The sequence below is a fragment of the Monodon monoceros genome, unplaced genomic scaffold (genome assembly GCF_005190385.1).
Source record: "Monodon monoceros isolate NGI ecotype Baffin Bay Population unplaced genomic scaffold, NGI_Narwhal_1 Super_Scaffold_18, whole genome shotgun sequence".
NCBI lineage: Eukaryota > Metazoa > Chordata > Mammalia > Artiodactyla > Monodontidae > Monodon > Monodon monoceros.
The window spans coordinates 53,621,605-53,642,657 of record NW_021703774.1 but is presented as its reverse complement, the minus strand read 5'-3'; the positions used below and the strand labels follow the sequence as shown (position 1 = coordinate 53,642,657).

Genomic DNA, 21,053 nt, shown 5'->3' with positions numbered 1-21,053 from the left:
CTTAATTTGGGGATGTGTGATAAACTACAAAGAACAATTTGAGGCAATTATAGAGAAAAAACAGTGTTATGAAAAAAGAAATGCTTATATAATATTCATTTTAAAGATACTCTTAAGAAATGTTGTTTACATTAGATTAGTTTAGGAAATCCAGAACATTTTGAGGCCAGCACAACATGTTTTAGTGTAGATTGACATTTCTTCAAATACAAAGCACATGTTGTAGAATTAGTAGGGTTTAAATAATTTAAATAATTTCTATTAGCATATCTGATTATCATGATGAACAAATTTTCTGAAAAAAATGTGTTGCTGCTTATTATGGAGATTTTTAAACTCTAATAATAATAACAAATTAAGTTATGTTTAGTTATTGGAGCATCTGACCTAAAAAGACATAGTGAAATTTACATTTGATTGAGAAGGAATCACCTATTCCAGTGTAGATACATAGTGTATGTGGGTTAATAGTATTCCTGAATTTTTTTTTCATGTCTAAAATTCTATGCCATTTGAATTAGTGAATTATAAAAAGTTTTTAGCACAAATAATTCCATGACTGTTGTAGTCAAGTTAATTCAAAGTTAATTTATAATATCTATTGTAGTGGCACAGCAAAGATAAGATATTTAAAATACAACCTTATCCCCAAAGGAACTTTGTGTCACCTCCTATTAATAAGGAAATATATAAAAATTACCATTTTACAAGGAGGGCTATGATAAATACTAGGTGAAAATAATGTATAGAATGCTGTGGGGTTTAGAAAAAGGAGGGACAATAGTAGTAGAATGACACAAAGTTATGGTTAAAAGGAGTTCCTTTGAGGGTATATGTGAGTCGTTTTCTGTGATAACAGCAGAGAGGGAATATTGTAGGGGTGGAAAAAATTTCCCTTCTTCCCTTTTAGATTCTTTGGCTTGTCTAATATTTAAATAAATATAAGACAGATTAACAGGAGGAAAATTTAATTATGTACATATGGGAGCACCATAAAGATATGAAGACACAAAAGGTTGCTGGTAATTGAAACTTACATACCATCCTGAGCCAAAGAAAGGGGAGGGATCTATGGATACAAAGGGGAGGAAGGCCATTCACAGGAAGGGAGAGGAGATGTTTGGAAAACAAAGGTTGCCCTGCTGTACAGGTAAGTTTCTTAGGTAAGAAGCTATCTCTGGTAATAGCTCTCTTCCTTTGCTCTGTAAATTTAGGCAAGTGAGGGAGAGGTAAAAGAGCTTTCCTGAATCTGCTAGGTTTTGATTGTCTTTAGCTCAAAATAGTAATCCTTATGCTTGTCACTGAACTCATGTTTGGCTGCCCACCGGCTCGAAAGCCAAGCTCGAAAGCCAATACTCGCTCGAAAGCCAATACTCGTTTAGAAAGGAAAGGTTGCTTTATTCAGGAGGCCGGCAACCTGGGGAGAAGGCAGACTCATGTCCAAGAACCAACTCCTAAGATTCTGCTTGACCATGAAAGTTTTTTAAATGGGGAAAGGGGAAGTTAATCACATTTAATCATTTGGGGAGGGGATCAGAGTCTGTATTATCTTCCACTGTGTCCAGACTTTCTTCTGATTGGTTGGTGGTGAGGTAACAGGGTGGTGTTCCAGGAATCTGGTGCTCTACCTGGGTGGGGGGCCATAGTTCCTGCTGAAGAACTCAAAGATATGTTTTTATGTATATTCCTTGAGGAGGAACCACGTCTCTGTCCCATGCTGCACTGTTGTTTCTTGACTGTTCCTCATTTGTTTCTGCATTCCCACGCTTCCCTAATTAGTAACTGTTTGAATTTTCCCTTTGGTACTCAGGGAAGATCTGGGAGGCTGAATGAAGCTTATTTCCTACAAACAAGAAATGGGGAACATGGAAAGGATTTGTACCCTGGAGCAGCGGTCCCCAACCTTTTTGGCACCCAGGACTGGTTTCGTGGAAGACAGTTTTTCCCCGGACCGGGGTGGGGGTGGGGGGATGGTTCAGGCGGTAATGAAAACGATGGGGAGCGATGGGTAGCGGCAGAGGGAGCTTCGCTCACTCACCCATTGCTAACCTTCTGCTGTGCGGCCCGGCTCCTGACAGGCTGTGGACTAGTACGGGGATTGGAGACCCCTGCCCTAGAGGGCCCCACAGGGTCCTGCTTGGTTTCATGCTAATGTGGCATATTTTGGGGTGACAAATTCTGCTCCCCTGCAGTATGTTTTAGCATGTAAGATACTGTCTGTGCTATCACTTTGTAGACTGTAAAGTGACACAAAAGGGTAACCCCAAATATTAATGATTTGATTCTGATAGTAGGCATGAGGCTAGTTCCCCATTCTGTCATTTGGTAGTTGTGTGCATGAGCTTCAGCTTCTTCATATGTAAAATGGAGGTAAACATAATACCTACCATGTAGCGTTGTTTGCTCATTTACTTATTAATTAAATCAACATTTATTAAGTGCCTGCTCTGACAGATTACTATTGTAGACGTTGGGGATATAGTGGTAAATGCTGCAGATGAAGTCCCTGCTTCATGAAGCTTACATTCTATGTATGGAAGATACATGGAGGGGACAGACGGGCAGGCAAACAAATGGCAAGATAGCAGATAGTAACAGAGTGCTATGATGACTTGGTGGATATTGGGTGGTCAAGGAAGGCCTCTGTAAGAAAGTGATATTTAAATGTCTAAGGTCTTGAGTGACAAGAGGGGACTTACCAAATGAAGATCTGGGGAAAAAGACCTTTCAAGGGATGAGCTTGGGTTGTTGCCAGGATTGAATGCTTGCTATCCTTATTGTTATTAACATAATTATTTGCCCAGAAAGATTTCTAGAAGAGCACTAGAATAGGATGTGGAAGCCACTTTTGCTTCTTAGTTATTCTTCGTATTGTACCACAGGTTAGACTATCTCATGCCTCAAAGTGTTATATCATTTAACAGCACAAAACAGTACCAGAAGTAACACTTCCATAGCATTTACTATGTGCTGAGCACTGTTCCAAGTACTTTACCTGTTTTTTTGGGGTTTTTTTTTTTGCATCTGCTAGGAATAAAATTTACCTTCAGAAAAGAGAAGTCTCATGAAACAGGCGAGAAGGGTGTTAGGGTAGAAGAAATTTTCCTCTACTCTTTTAGGTTCTTCTGGCTGGCCTAAGAATACATTGACATGAGATAGATTAACAGGAGAAAATCAAACAAAAGTTTAGTAACATGTATACATGGTAGAGACCCAGGAAAACTGAGTAATTCTCCAAAATGGCTGAAGCTCTTCCTTCAATACCATCTTCAGTTGAAGACAAAAGAGGATGTTGGGGGTAGTGTTTTAGAACTTAGAGGGAAAAAAGGCAGTTCACATGGAGACGGAAAAGAAAATATTTGGTAAATAGATGTTTGCTGGGCCATGCAGAGACAATGGGACACAGAATGGACTGTGATCTCTAGGCCCTGCTCAGTTTCCCCCATCACACCTAGCCCATATCCACCTATCCCCATCACACCTAGCAGACATCTCTTATTGCAGCTCTATTCCAGGAACAGGCCCCCTATCTAAATTTAGGCAGTTAGGGGGAAGGTCAAAGATTTTTCCTGAGTCTTTTTGGCCTTGATTTGTTCCATCTCTAAATAATTTGCATGCCAAAGAGACATTTTGGGGTGGCAAATTTTGCTCCCCTACAAGGGGAAGTTGTAGAGGAATGAGAGGCAGAGTTGTAATGTCCAAGAGACCTAAAGTAAGACTGGAGGTCAAGTGTTAAGGGGGAGGAAAAGCTCCTCTCTTGACAAGTCTGTTCTCCAGAGCCTATCATCCTGTTTTGTGTTTTCAGTCAAGAGATAGTTTAGAGGGAGGAGGCTTGTCTGAAGAAAAGGGTAGGTTTTAGGGAATGACAAAAGGTCATCACAGTCTTATCTGCTCTCAGAAGCTCCTGTGGCTTGGCCCTTAATAGCGGAAAGTGAGCCACCTCTTCTTTCCTCTCTAGGGGAGCATGAGCCAGGCTGGAAGTAGAAGTAGCTGCCCTTTCTTAGATCTTTTTCCTAGCACAGGCCTCATTTAGGCTTTCTATGGGCTCTGGGCTAAATATAGGTTTAATGTTAAAATAACTTTTTTTTTTTATCCTCCTCTCAAATCTCTTCTTTGCTTTCAGGTGCCTTAACATTCCTTTCAGTTGGAGGCAAAGTCTTTTATCAGTTATTAGAGTTAAAAAGCATAAAAGGAAAATTCCCTTTTGAAGATGCATGTTGATTTGAACCTATTTAAATCAAAGTATAATCAGTTGGGATGGATAAATTGGGAATTTGGGATTAGCAGATACACACTACTGTATAAATTAGATAAAAACAAGGACCTACTGTATAGCACAGGGAACTATATTCAATATCTTGTAATAACGTATAATGGAAAGAAATCTGGAAAAGAATACACACACACACACACACACATGCATATAAAACTGAATCACTTTGCTGTATACCTGAAACATTGTAAATCAACTATACTTCAATTGCTGAATTTTTGTAAACTTCTTTTCATTACTGTGAGAGGAATGTTGACGTCTCCAAGTATAAATGTGAATTGGTCCCTCTCCTTTCATTTCTTTGAATTTTTTGCTTCATATATTTGAAAGCCTCTTATTAGGTGCATACACTTACAAGATTCTTATGTGTTCTTGTTGAATTGATCCTTTCAACATGGTGCAGTGTCCTTCTTTATACGCAGTGATTTTTTTTTTCTTGGTAGTCTGCTTTGTCTTTTATTAATATAGTCTCTTTAGCTTTCTTTTGATTAGTGTTTTTGTGGTATGTCTTCTAAGCTCATTTTACCTTCAGCTTGCCTATGTCACTACATTTAAAGTGGGTTTTTTGTAGACAGAAAATAATTGTCTTTTTTTAAACATAATCTGAGAATTTTGTTTTTTAATTGTTTAGGCAGTTTATATTTAACATAAATATTGATATGTTTAAATTTAAGTTTACTATTTTATTATTTGTTTCCTACTTGTTTCTTATTTTACATTTCTTTATTTCTCCTTTGCTGTCATCTTTTGGATTATTTGAACAGTTAGTATTTCATTTTTATTATATTTCTTTATATAATTATTTTAATGGTTGCTCTAGGGATTGAGGTCTTTGTTTCTTAAATATAGCAGAAATGCAATAAAAATTTGGTTGGTTTAAACCTAACCATTTAACTTTCCACGGCTGTCTTCTTCTTCTTTTTTTTTCTATGTTTAATGTAGTAGACAGTTTTACATTTTATTATTTGCTAAATGATTTGAAAATGCACCCGAAATTTGATTTATGGTTCAAAAGTAATTCTTGAAAACAGTGAATAAAGTAATTTTATTTTTATAATTTAAATGGATTACAATACAGGTAGATAGTAGAGATATTAATTTCTCTATCTATGCCTATATTCTTTTTTTTTGATTTTTAGAATTGTATTTATTTATTTTTATACAGCAGGTTCTCATTAGTTATCCATTTTATACATATTAGTTTACACATGTCAATCCCAATCTCCCAATTAATCCCACCCCCACCCCCACCCCTCCACCCCCACCACTTTCCCACCTTGGTGTCCATACCTTTGTTCTCTACATCTGTGTCTCTATTTCTGCCCTGCAGACTGGTTCATCTGTACCATTTTTCTAGATTCCACGTATATGCATTAATATATGATATTTATTTTTCTCTTTCTGACTTATTTCACTCTGTATGACAGTCTCTAGATCCATCCATGTCTCTACAAATGACCCAATTTCATTCCATTTTATGGCTGAGTAATATTCCATTGTATATATGTACCACATCTTCTTTATCCATTCGTCTATCGATGGGCATTTAGGTTGCTTCCATGACCTGGCTAATGTAAATAGTGCTGCAGTGAGCATTGGGGTGCATGTATCTTTTTGAATTATGGTTTTCTTTGGGTATATGCCCAGTAGTGGGATTGCTGGGTCGTATGGTAGTTCTATTTTTAGTTTTTTAAGGAACCTCCATACTGTTCTCCATAGTGACTGTATCAATCAATTTACATTCCCACCAACAGTGCAAGAGGGTTCCCTTTTCTCCACACCCTCTCCAGCATTTGTTGTTTGTAGATTTCCTGATGATGCCCATTCTAACTGGTGTGAGGTGATACCTCATTGTAGTTTTGATTTGCATTTCTCTAATAATTAGTGATGTTGAGCAGCTTTTCATGAGCTTCTTGTCCATCTGTATGTCCTCTTTGAAGAAATGTCTATTTAGGTCTTCTGCCCATTTTTGGATTGGGTTGTTTGTTTTTTTTAACATTGAGCTGCATGAGCTGTTTATATATTATGGAGATTAATCCATTTACTCTTTCCATTACTCTAGGGGGTGGATCAAAAATGATCTTGCTGTGATTTACATCAAAGAGTGTTCTTCCTATGTTTTCCTCTAAGAGTTTTATAATGTCCGGTCTTACATTTAGGTCTTTAATCCATTTTGAGTTTACTTTTGTGTATGGTGTTAGGGAGTGTTCTAATTTCATTCTTTCACATGTAGCTGTCCAGTTTTCCCAGCACCACTTATTGAAGAGGCTGTCTTTTCTCCATTGTATATCCTGGCCTCCTTTGTCATAGATTAGTTGACCATAGGTGCGTGGGTTTATCTCTGGGCTTTCTATCCTGTTCCATTGGTCTATATTTCTGTTTTTGTGCCAGTACCATATTGTCTTGATTACTGTAGCTTTGTAGTATAGTCTGAAGTCAGGGAGTCTGATTCCTCCTGCTCCTTTTTTTTCCCTCAAGACTGCTTTGACTGTTCAGGCTCTTTTGTGTCTTCATACAAATTTTAAGGTTTTTTGTTCTAGTTCTGTAAAAAATGCCATTGGTAACTTGATAGGGATTGCACTGAACCTGTAGATTGCTTTGGGTAGTATAGTCATTTTCACAATATTGATTCTTCCAATCCAAGAACATAGTGTATCTCTCCATCTCTTTGTATCATCTTTAATTTCTTTCATCAGTGTCTTATAGTTTTCTGCACACAGGTCTTTTGTCTCCCTAGGTAGGTTTATTCCTAGGTATTTTATTCTTTTTGTTGCAGTGGTAAATGGGAGTGTTTCCTTAATTTCTCTTTCAGATTTTTCATCATTAGTGTATAGGAATCCAAGAGATTTCTGTGCATTAATTTTGTATCCTGCAACTTTACCAAATTCATTGATTAGCTTTAGTAGCTTTCTGGTAACATCTTTAGGATTCTTTATGTATAGTATCATGTCATCTGCAAACAGTGATAGTTTTACTTCTTCTTTTCCAATTTGTATTCCTTTTATTTCTTTTTCTTCTCTGATTGCTGTGGCTAGGACTTCCAAAACTATGTTGAATAATAGTGGCGAGAGTGGACATCCTTGTCTTGCTCCTGATCTTAGAGGAAATGCTTTCAGTTTTTCACCATTGAGAATGATGTTTGCTGTGGGTTTGTCGTATGTGGTCTTTATTATGTTGAAGTAGGCTCCCTCTATGCCCACTTTCTGGAGAGTTTTTATCATAAATCGGTGTTGAATTTTGTCAAGAGCTTTTTCTGCATCTATTGAGATGATCATATGGTTTTTCTTCTTCAGTTTGTTAATATGGTGTATCACATTGATTGATTTGCGTGTATTGAAGAATCCTTGCATCCCTGGGATGAATCCCACTTGATCATGGTGTATCATCCTTTTAATGTGTTGTTGGATTCTGTTTGCTAGTATTTTGTGGAGGATTTTTGCATCTATATTCATGAGTGATATTGGTCTGTAATTTTCTTTTTTTGTAGTATCTTTGTCTGGTTTTGGTATCAGGGTAATGGTGACCTCATAGAATGAGTTTGGGAGTGTTCCTTTCTTTGCAGTTGTTTGGAAGAGTTTGAGAAGGGTGGGTATTAGCTCTTCTCTAAATGTTTGATAGAATTCACCTGTGAAGCCATCTGGTCCTGGACTTTTGTTTGTTGGAAGATTTTTAATCACAATTTCAATTTCATTACTTGTGATTGGTCTGTTCATATTTTCTGTTTCTTCCTGGTTCAGTCTTGGAAGCTTATACCTTTCTAAGAATTTGTCCATTTCTTCCAGGTTGTCCATTTTATTGGCATAGAGTTTCTTGTAGTAGTCTCTTAGGATGTTTGTATTTCTGCGCTGTCTGTTGTAACTTCTCCTTTATCATTTCTAATTTTATTGATTTGAGTCCTCTCCCTCTTTTTCTTGATGAGTCTAGCTAATGGTTTATCAATTTTGTTTATCTTCTCAAAGAACCAGCTTTTAATTTTATTGATCTTTGCTATTGTTTTCTTTGTTTCTATTTCATTTATTTCTGCTCTGTTCTTTATGATTTCTTTCCTTCTACTAACTTTGGGTTTTGTTTGTTCCTCTTTCTCTAGTTCCTTTACGTGTAAAGTTAGATTTATATTATTCGTATTTTGTTTTCTTTAGAGTCTAGTATGGTGGTACAAACATTGCAATAATAGCAGTATGAATTTGTTCCAGCACTTTGGTTTATGTTCAAAGTATTGTTATATTTAATCTTCTTAATAATTTTAAGGTGGTTTATTTCCATTTTATTGTTATAGATACTGTGACTCAGAAAAGTTAAGCATTTTGTCCAAGAGCACACTCTTATTAGTAGTGAAATTTGAGTTCAGACTCAGATCTATTTGACTCTAAAATTCATGTTTTACCATTAGTCTAGTCATTCATTCCACTCATTTGTTGAGTACCTTCTATGTGTCAGGTACCATATTATTTCTGATTGAAAGTCAACATAGGGACAGTCTGAGGTCCGGCTCGGCGGGGAGGTTCGGTGGCGGGACGAGCCGGGAAAATGCCCGTGGCGGTGATGGCGGAAAGTTCCTTTAGTTTCAGAAAGTTGCTGGATCAGTGCGAGAACCAGGAGCTCGGGGCTCCAGGAGGAATTGCTACACCCCCCAGTGTATGGTCAGATTCTAGCTTTATATCTGCTTTATAATGACATGAATAATGCAAGGTATCTTTGGAAAAGAATACCACCTGCTATAAAATCTGCAAATTCTGAACTTGGGGGAATTTGGTCGGTAGGACAAAGAATCTGGCAGAGAGATTTCCCTGGGATCTATACCACCATCAGCGCTCACCCGTGGTCTGAGACGGTCCAGCCAATCATGGAGGCACTTAGAGATGCCACCCGGAGGCGAGCCTTCTCCCTGGTCTCTCAGGCATATACCTCCATTATCGCCAACGATTTCGCAGCCTTTGTTGGACTTCCCGTGGAAGAGGCTGTGAAAGGTATCCTAGAACAAGGATGGCAGGCCGACTCCACCACAAGGATGGTCATGCCCAGAAAGCCAGTTGCAGGGGCCCTGGTTGTTTCCTTTAACAGGTTTATTCCCTTTTCAGAGCCTGCCCCCGTTCCACCCATCCCCAGTGAACAGCAATTAACCAGACTCACCGATTATGTGGCTTTCCTCGAAAACTGACTTATCATTCTGAGTTCAAGATCCACCTTCAGCATCCTGAATACTGACAGAAAAATGTAAAATTTTTGTTTTCAATTTTATTGGATGGATTAAGCACCTCAGCATTCCTTACTGAGTATGTGATAAAATACGTATATAATATAAAATTTATATATTTTGTCCTTAAACATGCTGAATGGTTGTTGAAACAATTCTCATTTTGTAATATTTGACAGTTTGGATGGAGCCCGTCAGTATTAGGCAGTCAGTTTATATTTCCTAGTGACTCGTGAAATACAGTTCTCCTGCTTCATGTAGAACAGTGGTTGTCAGCTGTTTTCTTCTGCCCCAGCACACAGCACACTCCCATCTCTACCACAGGTTGATAGTTACAGTGATACGTCTGGGGTTTGAGGAGGACTGGCCCCAGGGGCAGGATCTGAAGTGCCGGGGACTCTAATTCACCCCCTTTGGAGAATATGCTCTTTTTCTCTCCCCTCTTGAGAATCACAAATATAAAATGCTGAGATAGAGCTGAGGAACAAAGGCCATCTCCCTAGTAAACCAGCTTGTTAACTTTAGATTTTTTTCTGAGAGTGTGAGTACATCCATTGCTGGCAGTGGAGGGCTTGCCATGAAAATGCGACTTGTTAAAGACATTCATGAGAAGTATTAAGTTGTAATATTTCCTTTCAGAAGAAGGGAAACGTAAGTGTGGAATGCATTGTTTGGGAAAGAAGTGATTAAGTGATACACTTTGTACGACTGTCCTGCAGCCTCTTGGCTGCTTATATTTGGCCCTTGGGTCAAGTTCTGCCCTTTGGAGAAATACTGAACAAATCTTTCATTTTTTGTGTGACAGCCCTCTGAATATTTGAAGTTGTTTATTGTATCTTCAGGTTAAAACCACTCCCTAGTTCATTTATTCTGCATTTGTTCAATAAATATTTAATTGAATTTTTCAACTGTTTTTTTCTAAGGTAGTTTCTAGAAGTTTCACTATCCTGTCTTCCTGTGGTTGTGTTCTAGTTTGTCATTGTCTCTTTTAAATTACAAATTTCTTAATTAAATAGAAATGACCTAAAAAAAAAAAAGAAAGTCAACATAATCCTTGCGCATATAATGCTTCCTCTCTTCTGGATGAGATAGCCATTAAACAAATAAATATAATAATAAGAATTATGTGTAGTTATATTGTAGTAAGTGCAGTAAAGGAGAAGGACAGGGTTTGCTGGGAATCAAAAACATGGAAACTTCATTTAGCTTCTTTGTAAAGTGACATTAGGAGGTAAGGATCCAGGATTGATGGGAGTTAGCAAAGAGTAGGAGGAAAAGCTGTATTGGCAGAAAGAAAAGGATGTCCCAAGACCTTGAGTGGGGAAAGAATTTAAAGTTCCCAGAGCTGAAACAAGGCCAGAGTGGCTGAAATGTAGTAACAGTCTTTGGGTGTGAGATGAGGCTTGAGAGAGAGGCAAGGTCCAATTTATTTAGGGCTTTGTAGGCCGTGCTAGGTTGGTTAATTGGCTGTTGCCTTAATTTTTCCTCCTTAACCAATGGCCATTTAGAATAGAAACCATTTATAAGGTGATAAGTGTCTACTTCCATGAATTAGCTGATGGATATAGCTGGTATCTCTTTACCTCAGAGCAAGGTAGTCAGTCCTGAGAATCCAGCATCATTTGCTTATCTGTCTGCACTGGAATCTGTGCTGTCTCAGGTTTTTCTGATAAAAGAAATTGAGTTTTCTCAAAATGGTTAGTAGGTTTCATTGTATTGGTTAAAATAATACTAAAAGAACGATACATTTAGAATACTATGTGAAGAACAATATACTTTAAAATTTTTTCTCAACTTCAGACATGCTGTAGATCAAACATGACATGCTGCTTTTCATTTTAGCTCTTTTTAAGGACCACTGAAATATACTATCTTTCAATGTTTTCTTCAAATTCCCTTTTAAAAAAAAATATTTGTTTATTTGGCTGCGCTGGGTCTTAGTTGCAGCATGTGGGATCTAGTTCCCTAACCAGGGATTGAATCTGGGCCCCTTGCATTGGGAGCGTGGAGTCTTAACCACTGGACCACCAGGGAAGTCCCTCCTTCAAATTTCTAATGTTGGGGCTTCCCTGGTGGCGCAGTGGTTGAGAGTCTGACCGGGAAGATCTCACATGCTGCGGAGCGGCTAGGCCCGTGAGCCATGGCCGCTGAGCCTGCGCATCCGGAGCCTGTGCTCCGCAATGGGAGAGGCCACAACAGTGAGAGGCCCGCGTAACGCAAAAAAAAAAAAAAAACCAAAAAATTTCTTATGTTGAAACATGTGTTTATATCTTTCTCAGTCTGAGGGAAAAGGCCATAACAATGCTGGAGATGCAATATATGAGGTGGTGAGTCTACAGCGAGAGTCTGAGAAGGAGGAACCAATCACTCCTACTAGTGGAGGGGGGCCATTGTCACCCCAGGAGGATGAAGCAGAAGAGGGTAAGAAGTGAAATTTATTCAGTTCCCTCTCTTTACATAGCTGCTTTACTTATAATCCTGAACGATGTGTGGGGTGTGTGTGTGTGTGTGTGTGTGTGTGTGCGCGTGCATGCCTATGGGAGGGATAAAGCGAGGAGTGGTGATTCTCTGTAGTCTCTGCTACTCTTAGACTAGATTCTACTAGATACAGAAGAGAATTTGGTCTGTTTGGTTCCTTGGTTGAATACTCCCCAGTCCCACTTATACAACTATTTAAATTTGACAGCCTAACTTTGTTGTCTTGCTCCCTATTTTAAGTACTTTTGAAGTGTTTAATGAGAACTTTCAAATTCTCTCAAGTGTTTTTAGAATTTCAGTGATATTTCATGTCATACTCCTCATTTGACATTATTCAGTTCTGACTTGTTTTTTGTTGTTGCCTTTTCACTTACCATTCACTTTTTGAAATACTAGCTGGTATCTTCTCTGTTTACTACTTGAATGCTGCTGAGAGATGCTAACCAACCTCACGAGAGTCACACTTCATTTGGCTCTGTGCTCAGTACTTTTTATAGAAATTAGAGCTAAATGACATGTCTTTACTTTTAACCTTTATATTATCTGCTTACAGGGTAGGGTTTATTAAAAGAAAATTTCTTAATTTATGTTATCTTTGAAAAGGGCATTTTAGAATTCTCAGTCTTTCTCTCTATGAAACCATTCCTTTCTTTGATTGCCATAAAAATAAGTTATTTTTAGCTAATATTTGTTTAGTGCTTAGTATGCTAGACATTATTCTGAGTGTTTCATTTAAAAAATTTATGAAGGTATAAATTACATACAATAGAATGTACATGTTTTAAGTGTATGGTTCATCAAATTTTGACAAGTGGATATACATCTGTATAACAGCTGCAAGAATCATGATGTAAAACATTTCCATTAACCACACCTCCCTCCACCCTCCCCCCTGGCCAAATTTCCCTCATGCCCCTTTACAGTCCATCTTTTCCCCTCACTTGTGGTCTTTGTCAATCACTGATCTGTGTTCCGTTACCATGTTTTGCCTTTTCTACAATTTCATATAAAATGAATCATATAGTACAGACTTTTGTATTGATATATAGCATCTTTCACATAGCGTAAAACTTTTGAGATTTATATATGTTGTATCAATAGGTGGTTCCTTTTTATTGTTAGTAGTAATCTGTTGTAAAGATATGCCACGATTTGTTTATCTGTCTATTCACCAATTAATGGTGAATTTGTTTTTAGCTATTGGCTATTAGGAATAGAGCTGCTATGAACATTTGAGTATGAGTCTTTGGTGAATATGTGCTTTCATTTCTCTTGGGTAAACACCTAGAAGTGGAATGGCTATGTCTTACAGTAAGTGTATGTTGATAACTTTGTAGGAAACAGCTGAGCTGTTTTTCAAAGTAGCTGTGCCATTTTCCTTACTGATGAGTCAGTTGCTTTGTATCCTTATCAACATTCGGCATTGTCAGTTTTAAAAATTTTAGCCATTCTAGAGGGTGTATAATCATTTCTTGTGATATTAAGTTGAATTTCTCTAATGACTAATTCTGTCGTGCATCTTTTTCTATGGTATTTGCCATCTGTTTATCTTTTTCTATGGTATTTGCCATCTGTTTATCTTCTTGGTCAAGACTCTATTCAAATCTGTTGACCATTTTAAAATTGGGTTATTTGTCTCCTTGTTGATTTTTTTTTCCTTGTTGATTTTTAAGATTTCTTTGTATACGTTGGCAAAGGTCCTTTATCGGATATGTTTTGCAAATATTTTCTCCCTCTCTGTAGTTTGCCTTTTCATTTTCTGAACAATATCTTTTTTTTTAACATCTTTATTGGAGTATAATTGCTTTACAATGGTGTGTTAATTTCTGCTTTATAACAAAGTGAATCAGCTATACATATACATATATCCCCATATCCCCTCCCTCTTGTGCCTCCCACCCACCCTCCCGATCCCACCCACCCTCCCGATCCCACCCCTCTAGGTGGTCACAAAGCATGGAGCTGATCTCCCTGTGCTGTGCGGCTGCTTCCCACTAGCTATCTATTTTACATTTGGTAGTATATATAAGTCCATGCCACTCTCTCACTTCGTCCCAGCTTACCCTTCCCCCTCCCTGTGCCCTCAAGTCCATTCTCTATGTCTGCGTCTTTATTCCTGTCCTGCCCCTAGGTTCTTCATAACCACTTTTTTTTTGGGGGGGGGTGGGTTCCATATATATGTGTTAGCATATGATATTTGTTTTTCTAATTCTGACTTACTTCAAGCTGTATGACAGACTCTAGGTCCATCCACCTCACTACCAGCAATCCCACTACTGGGCATATACCCCGAGAAAACCATAACTCAAAAAGAGTCATGTACCGCAATGTTCAACTGCAGCTCTATTTACAATAGCCAGGACATGGAAGCAATCTAAGTGTCCATCGACAGCTGAATGGATAAAGAAGATGTGGCACATATATACGATGGAATATTACTCAGCCATAAAAAGAAACGAACATTGTCTTTTGAGAAACAAAAGTTTAATTTTTGTGAAGTCTAATTTGTCATTTTTGGTTTTTTTTTTTGGCTGTGCCATGCAGCTTGAGGGATCTTAGTTCCCTGACCTGGGATCGAACATGGGCCCCTGCAGTGGAAGCATGGAGTCCTAGCCACTGGACTGCCAGGGAATTCCCTGTCAGTTTTTTTCCTTAATAATTTGTCTGTGATCTATTTAAATTTTTACATGTGGTTGGAAGTAATTTTTTTTTTTGACTTAAAAAACATTTATTATCTCATGGTTTCTGTGGGTCAGGAATTAGGCTTGTCTGGTCAATTCTGGCTAAGAGTTTCTTAGGAAGAGTCAGATATTATCTGGGGGATATAGTTATCTGAAGACTTCATTGGGTGGGGCTGAAAGCTTGGAGGAGCATCCAAGGGGCTGATTCACATAGCTGCCAAAATGTTGCTGGCGGTTGGCAAGAAACTTCACTTCCTCTCCACATAGGCCTCCCCATGGTTCTCGTTGGGTGTCCTTATGATATAATGGTTAGCTTTCCCCAGATGGCAATCCCCGAAACCAAGGTGGAAGTTGCAGTGCCTTTTATGTCCTAGCCTTGGAGTCACAGAACATTCACTTCCTTAGTATTCTAGTGATCACAGAGTTCAGCCCTTACTTCCATTGTGTGACTCCATTATATTTTATGTGACTTTCGGGAACACTTTTGTCATCTCTATCCCAGCCAACATGAAGAGGAAAAGACAGAGATCGCATGAAGGAGAATTTTGGGCCAGACGTGGAAGCTGTGCACATTCTTTTCTGCTAAACAAGAACCACAGGGGTGGTTGGGGAATATAATTGAGCTGTGTGCTCAGGAAGAAGAATAAATAGGTGTGACAAGTATCTACCAGAAAGTTACTTGAACACAAGATTTCAGATAATGTCTTGCAAAAATGCCATTTCCTTTAGAAATGAAAAAATATATGGAGCTAGAATTGGGAAAGAAGAAAAATAATAGAATGACTCAGCCCTACTCAGTAAAAATATATTATACAATTTAGTACCACATAATTATGCCTTTTATTCTAATTTAGTAAATAAAAAGTCCTCACTTCTATTCACTAACTTAAAAGAAGGATAACTAACTAAAATGGATTAAATATCTGCTTTGTGTATATAGTGTATTTGATATTTAATAGACCTAGTTTCATATTTTACTCACATTAGTCCTGAGAAATGACTATTATCGTCTTTATATTACATGTGAGGAAATAGACTAAAAAAATTTTAAGTAAATTATTCGAGGTCATAGGGCTAAAAAAGTATAATCTACAGAATTCAAACCTATGGCAGTCTTACCCTAAAGCGCATGAATTTTCATGACACACAAAATCAAAGTACAGGCATACCTTGGAGGTATTGTGGGTTCTGTTCCAGACCACTGCAATAAAGCAAATATCATAATAAAGTGAGCCACATGAATTTTTTGGTTTCCCAGTGCATATAAAAGTTATGTTTACACTATGCTGTAGTCTATTAAGTGTGCAATAGCATTATAGCTAAAAACAGTATACATACCTTAATTAAAAAATACTTTTTTGCTAAAAAATGCTAACCATCATCTGAGCCTTCAGCAAGTTGTAATCTTTTTTGCAATAGTAACATCAAATCATTGATCACCATAACAAATGTAATAATAATGAAAAAGTTTGAAATATTGTGAGAATTACCAAAATGTGACACAGAGACTTGAAGTGAGCAAATGCTATTGGAAAAAGGCTGCCGATAGACTTGCTGGACCCAGGATTGCTACTAACCTTCAATTTGTAAAGTTCACAATGTGTGCCAGAGCAGTAAAGCAAAGAACAATAAAATGAGGCATGCCTGTATTCTTCTTTAAACCACTGAATTGTAACTCCGCTTCTAATTGCTTAAAAGGTAGTATTTTTACTATTCCATTTACAGACAAGATATTGTAGATCTTACATTTTCTAGATCATTTTTTTTTTTGCGGTATGCGGGCCTGTCACTGTTGTGGCCTCTCCCGTTGTGGAGCACAGGCTCCGGATGCGCAGGCTCAGCGGCCATGGCTTTAATCAGCAAAATATTTAGAAACATTCACTGCCAGGATCTTAAAATCATGTAGGAAGTATTGGATAGACCATCATTTTCCAGTCTTGGCAGAGAGCTAAATTGGGCTCAAGCTTCATTTCTTTTTTTTTTTTTAATAGATCTTTATTGGAGTATAATTGCTTCACAATACCGTGTTAGTTTCTGTTGCACAACAAAGCGAATCAGCCACATGCATACACGTGTCCCCATACCCCCTCCCTCTTGAGCCTCCCCCTCCCACCCCTCCCTCTCCCACCCCTCCAGGTGGTCACAAAGCACCAAGCCCATCTCCCTGTGCTATGCTGTCAAGCTTCATTTCTGACATAGCCATTTTGACAAAGTTCTTTTGACACAGTTGTGTCAAAATGACTACCTCAAAATGTAAGGAATGAGGGGTAAAAGAGATTTGAGAATATTCCTGAGGTTAAAGCAGTGGGGCTTGTAACTTAATTGGATGTCATGGGCAGCAGAAGAGAAGGGAGGAGAAAGAATCATAAATTCAATCTAGGTTTGTAGCTGAGGTGCCTGGATGGTGTGGATGCCAACAAATGAGATAGGGAACACCTGGGAAGAGTCGGTTTGGGGGTGGGGGTAAGATTTATTCAGTTTCAGACACTGATGAATTTGAACTCACTGTGGAACATTAAAGTGGAACTACTTTGCAGTTATTAGAAATAGTCTTAAATTGTGAGAGAAGTTTTACAACTGGAGATAAAGGTTTGAGAGTCATCAGTGTGAAGCAATGATAATGGCTGAAATTTCCTTGGGAGAAATGTGGGAGGGGGGGTTTAGAAGTAGAGTTTAAGAGATCCTTTAAGTGCAGCTAAAGGACTTATCTGCAGAAAAATGATCAGAACAATATGAGGAGAGCTAAGACAATGTGGTAATAGACTAAGGAGTGGAGATTCAGAAGGAAAGAGTGATGTGCAGTATTGACAAATGGAACAAGAGTTTCAGTATGATAAGTACCAAAAATTGTTAATTGGATTTGGTAAATTTGAGAGATTACTGAACCCCTCTGAGGGTAATTTTAGTAAAGTTGGGAAGGAATTCTTATTGTAGTGGATTGAGGATTGACTAGAGGTGAGGAAGGGGAGAAGTTTGAATAGTGTTCAAACTATTCTTTCAAGAAGGTTGATGGAGAAGACGAGAAAAGAGATTGGAGTAAAAACATTGGGTTGCATCTGGCCAACAAAGGGCATATTTAGGGTGTAAGAGATTTGAGCTCATCTGTAGTAGGAAAGGGAGAGCTAAAAATAGTTACCCACCCAACACTTAACCTAACACTTAACAAAATGCATGCAGTTCCCTGACGTGCTTCTGTGTCTTTGCAAATGCTATTTACTCTGCTTAGAGGCTTTTCTACTTAAGGTCACCTGAGTAAGCTCTTCAACAAAGGCATGTTAACAGTCAAAAGAAAATAGTGATTTTAGCATACTGGCAATTTCCGTACTTAGAAATGTTTAAAAATATTTTCTATGACATTTTTTAGTAGGTTGCTCAGGCAAATTACGTTTAAAATGTGTTTAGTGTAGAATGGCTTGGGTGAGGAGCTTGGCAAATCTGCTCATCAAAAAGCAATCATAAATGTCAATAAAATTGTCAGAAAACAGCCAGTTAAGGTCTTGAGAAAGTGATCAAATTATATAAAAAATTGAGAAGCATTTATTTAAGAAAAACCACTGAACCTTGGGTGAGAACAGTCTGTGGTGTTTTAGTGCTTGAGGCTGCTCCCATTCTTCTCATTCCCACCACTGGCTTATTATCCTGGTGGTTTTGCTAGGGTGGGGCAAGCTGTGAAAACTAGTAGCTTTGTTTTCACCCGTGGAAGGGACTCACTTGATTTGGAGCAAATGTAGAAAAACCCCATATTTCTAGAACGTTGTTGGAAACAATAGTGATTTTTTTATGGCAAAAGAATGGGAAGGCCAATGTTTTAAGTAGCATGAGGTTGTAATTCTGGTTGGGGAAAGCCACAGATTGACCAGAATTTTAATAAGGAGATCTAAGGAATGAATGGGCCTCATTAGATTCTACATATCACTGGTCGTCTGGGAGGCTGTGTACACATGCAAGGCTGTACACACACTCAGACCAGAGGGGTTCCTAGCTAGTCAGAGATCCATGCTGGACGTGAGGCCTTGCATGTGTACGATGGTTTTGCTTCTCTCTTTTCTATTCTACGGAGAGGATGTGTTCCAGGTGGAGTATATGGGTGAAGGCTGATTCTCCCACAACCAAGCCTTTAGTCTTCCCCTGTCAGCAAGTGACAGCTCCTAGGCTCCAAATCTTAGAATCCAGAATCTGACCTCTCTCTGGCCCTGTCATTTCTTGTACTGGATTATTGCAGTACCTCCTAACGGGTCTGCTGCCTTCCACCCTTGTCCACAACCCCTTAGTCTGTATTCCATATCACCATAGTCATCCTTTTGAAATCTGTCAGATCACATTTCTTCTAAAAATCCTCAGTTGGCTTTTCATTTCACTTGCCAAAGTTCTTTACCATAGTTTACAAGGCTGTCTGTGATTTTGCTCTCTGCTTTTAACCTTTCTGACCTCATTTCCTGTCACTTTCTGCCCCACAAATTCCACCCTTATCCTTTGCTATTCTTCAAACACACCAGGTGTGCTCTGCCTTCCAGCTGCTGCACTTGCTGTACCCTCTGGCTGGAACTCCTTGTTTCCTAGATTGCCACATGGGCCTCTCCTTCTTCTCTTTCTAATCTTTCCCCAAATGCCACCTTCTCAATGAGATTCAGTAAACAATATGAAAAATAATAAATGAAGGAATAAATAATAAATATATTTATTATAATAAAATTATAATAAGAAACGAATACTATTTTTCCTTTTATATTGCTTCAAAATGATTTCATACTGAGAAAGACTAGAAAAAAGAGGTAACATTTATGGAATTGCAATTGAAAATATGAAAAACATACATAAAAATTTCAATTTCTCATTCTTTTTTTTTTTTTCTCTTTGTGGTACGCGGGCCTGTCACTGCTGTGGCCTCTCCCTCTGCGGAGCACAGGCTCCAGACGCGCAGGCCCAGCGGCCACGGCCCACGGGCCCAGCCGCTCCGCGGCATGCGGGATCCTCCCGGACCGGGGCACGAACCCGCGTCCCCTGCATCGGCAGGCGGACCCTCAACCACTGCGCCACCAGGGAAGCCCAATTTCTCATTCTTATTATATATGGTCTGAATAAGAACAAGTCATCAGATTTCTGTTTTTCCCTAAAAATTTTTCACTTCTGTTCTCAACAGTTTTTCACTGTTTGAAATGTCACCTTGCCTTTTGAAAATCTATTAGCCATCACCTGTATTAAAAAAGCTACAAAAATCACAGAGTAGGAAGTAATAGTTTCTTTTCTTTTATAGATCAGAGACTTCATACATTTTCAATACACTTTATTATTAGTTCTGTAATTGACATTCTGTCAACGCAAATATCAAAAGTTAGAACTGGAGGTGGCATAGAAATGTGTTCCTGCTGGGGGGAATTGGAGTATTCTTTTATTTAATTATTTTCAGCAATTTGCCTGTCAAAGCAAAAGTGGAAGTTCAAGTCAGTCTAAATTGTCTTACCTTAGCCTGTAATTTAACTAAAAAGGGATGCAGATTTAAAAGGACTAAAGTTGCTCTTAATTTCCTGGGAAAGATCTAAAATAAAATGAATTAAGGTACCTTTGCATATTTTTCAAACGCTGTTCAAAAAGTGAAGTGTGTTAAAGGGTATTAATTTGAATGCAAGGAATCTTAGCAGAAAGTTAAGTCCATCAATGCAACATTATAGGGATTATTATTATTTTTAAAAAATTATTTTATTTTTGGCTGCGTTGGGTATTTGTTGGTGTGTGCAGGCTTTCTTTAGTTGCGGCGAGCGGGGCTTCTCATTGTGGTGGCTTCTCTTGTTGAGGAACACAGGCTATAGGCATGCGGGCTCAGTAGTTGTGGCTCGTGGGCTCTAGAGCACAGGCTCAGTAGTTGTGGCCCACGGGCTTAGCTGCTCCACAGCATGTGGGATCCTCCCGGACCAGGGCTCGCACCTGTGTCCCCTGCCTTGGCAGGCAGATTCTTAACCACTGCTCTACCAAGGAAGCCCTATAGGGATTGTCTTTAAACTACCTTGTCATGACTGTGCTACCAAGGAAGCCCTATAGGGATTGTCTTAAACTACTTTGTCACGTTTATATACTTCCACAAGTTCTGAATTGCTCCTGCTTTTGAAACTTGAGGTGCACTTGGTATTACTTCCTTTGGATTTCAAACTGGCTTTCTGTTTGTTGACCTCAGAATTGTATTTAGTTACTTGTAAAATGGATAGTAAGTTACAAGAAGGCAGTGGTTGGCAAATATAGTGTGATTTCCTTTAAGACACATGCCCAAGTAATTGTAAAAGACCAGATTCACAGTAATATTAGGCAAGTTTCACACTTGGTTGTACTTTTTATGTTTTGTGTAATCTGCATTTTTTGTTTTTGTGTTTGGATTGGTTAAATGCTATCTAGAAAAAAAATTTTCCCCTTGATCTGAGTGATGATTAGCTGTCTA

General features: G+C 38.3%; 1 protein-coding gene and 1 pseudogene across 5 annotated transcripts in view; both read left to right on the top strand.

Moving 5' to 3' along the window:
- Positions 1–21,053, top strand: part of RABGAP1L (RAB GTPase activating protein 1 like) — a 687,593-nt gene that overhangs the window by 123,625 nt on the left and 542,915 nt on the right. For all 5 annotated transcript variants that reach the window (XR_003794384.1, XR_003794383.1, XM_029228031.1 and 2 more), the window contains exon 11: positions 11,747–11,888. Coding sequence is in view for 3 of the 5 variants with exons in the window: in XM_029228031.1 (XP_029083864.1) it covers positions 11,747–11,888 (142 nt within the window). In the remaining 2 variants the exon portion in view is untranslated. The remainder of the gene's footprint in view (positions 1–11,746; positions 11,889–21,053) is intronic.
- Positions 8,694–9,511, top strand: LOC114898496 (annotated as a pseudogene).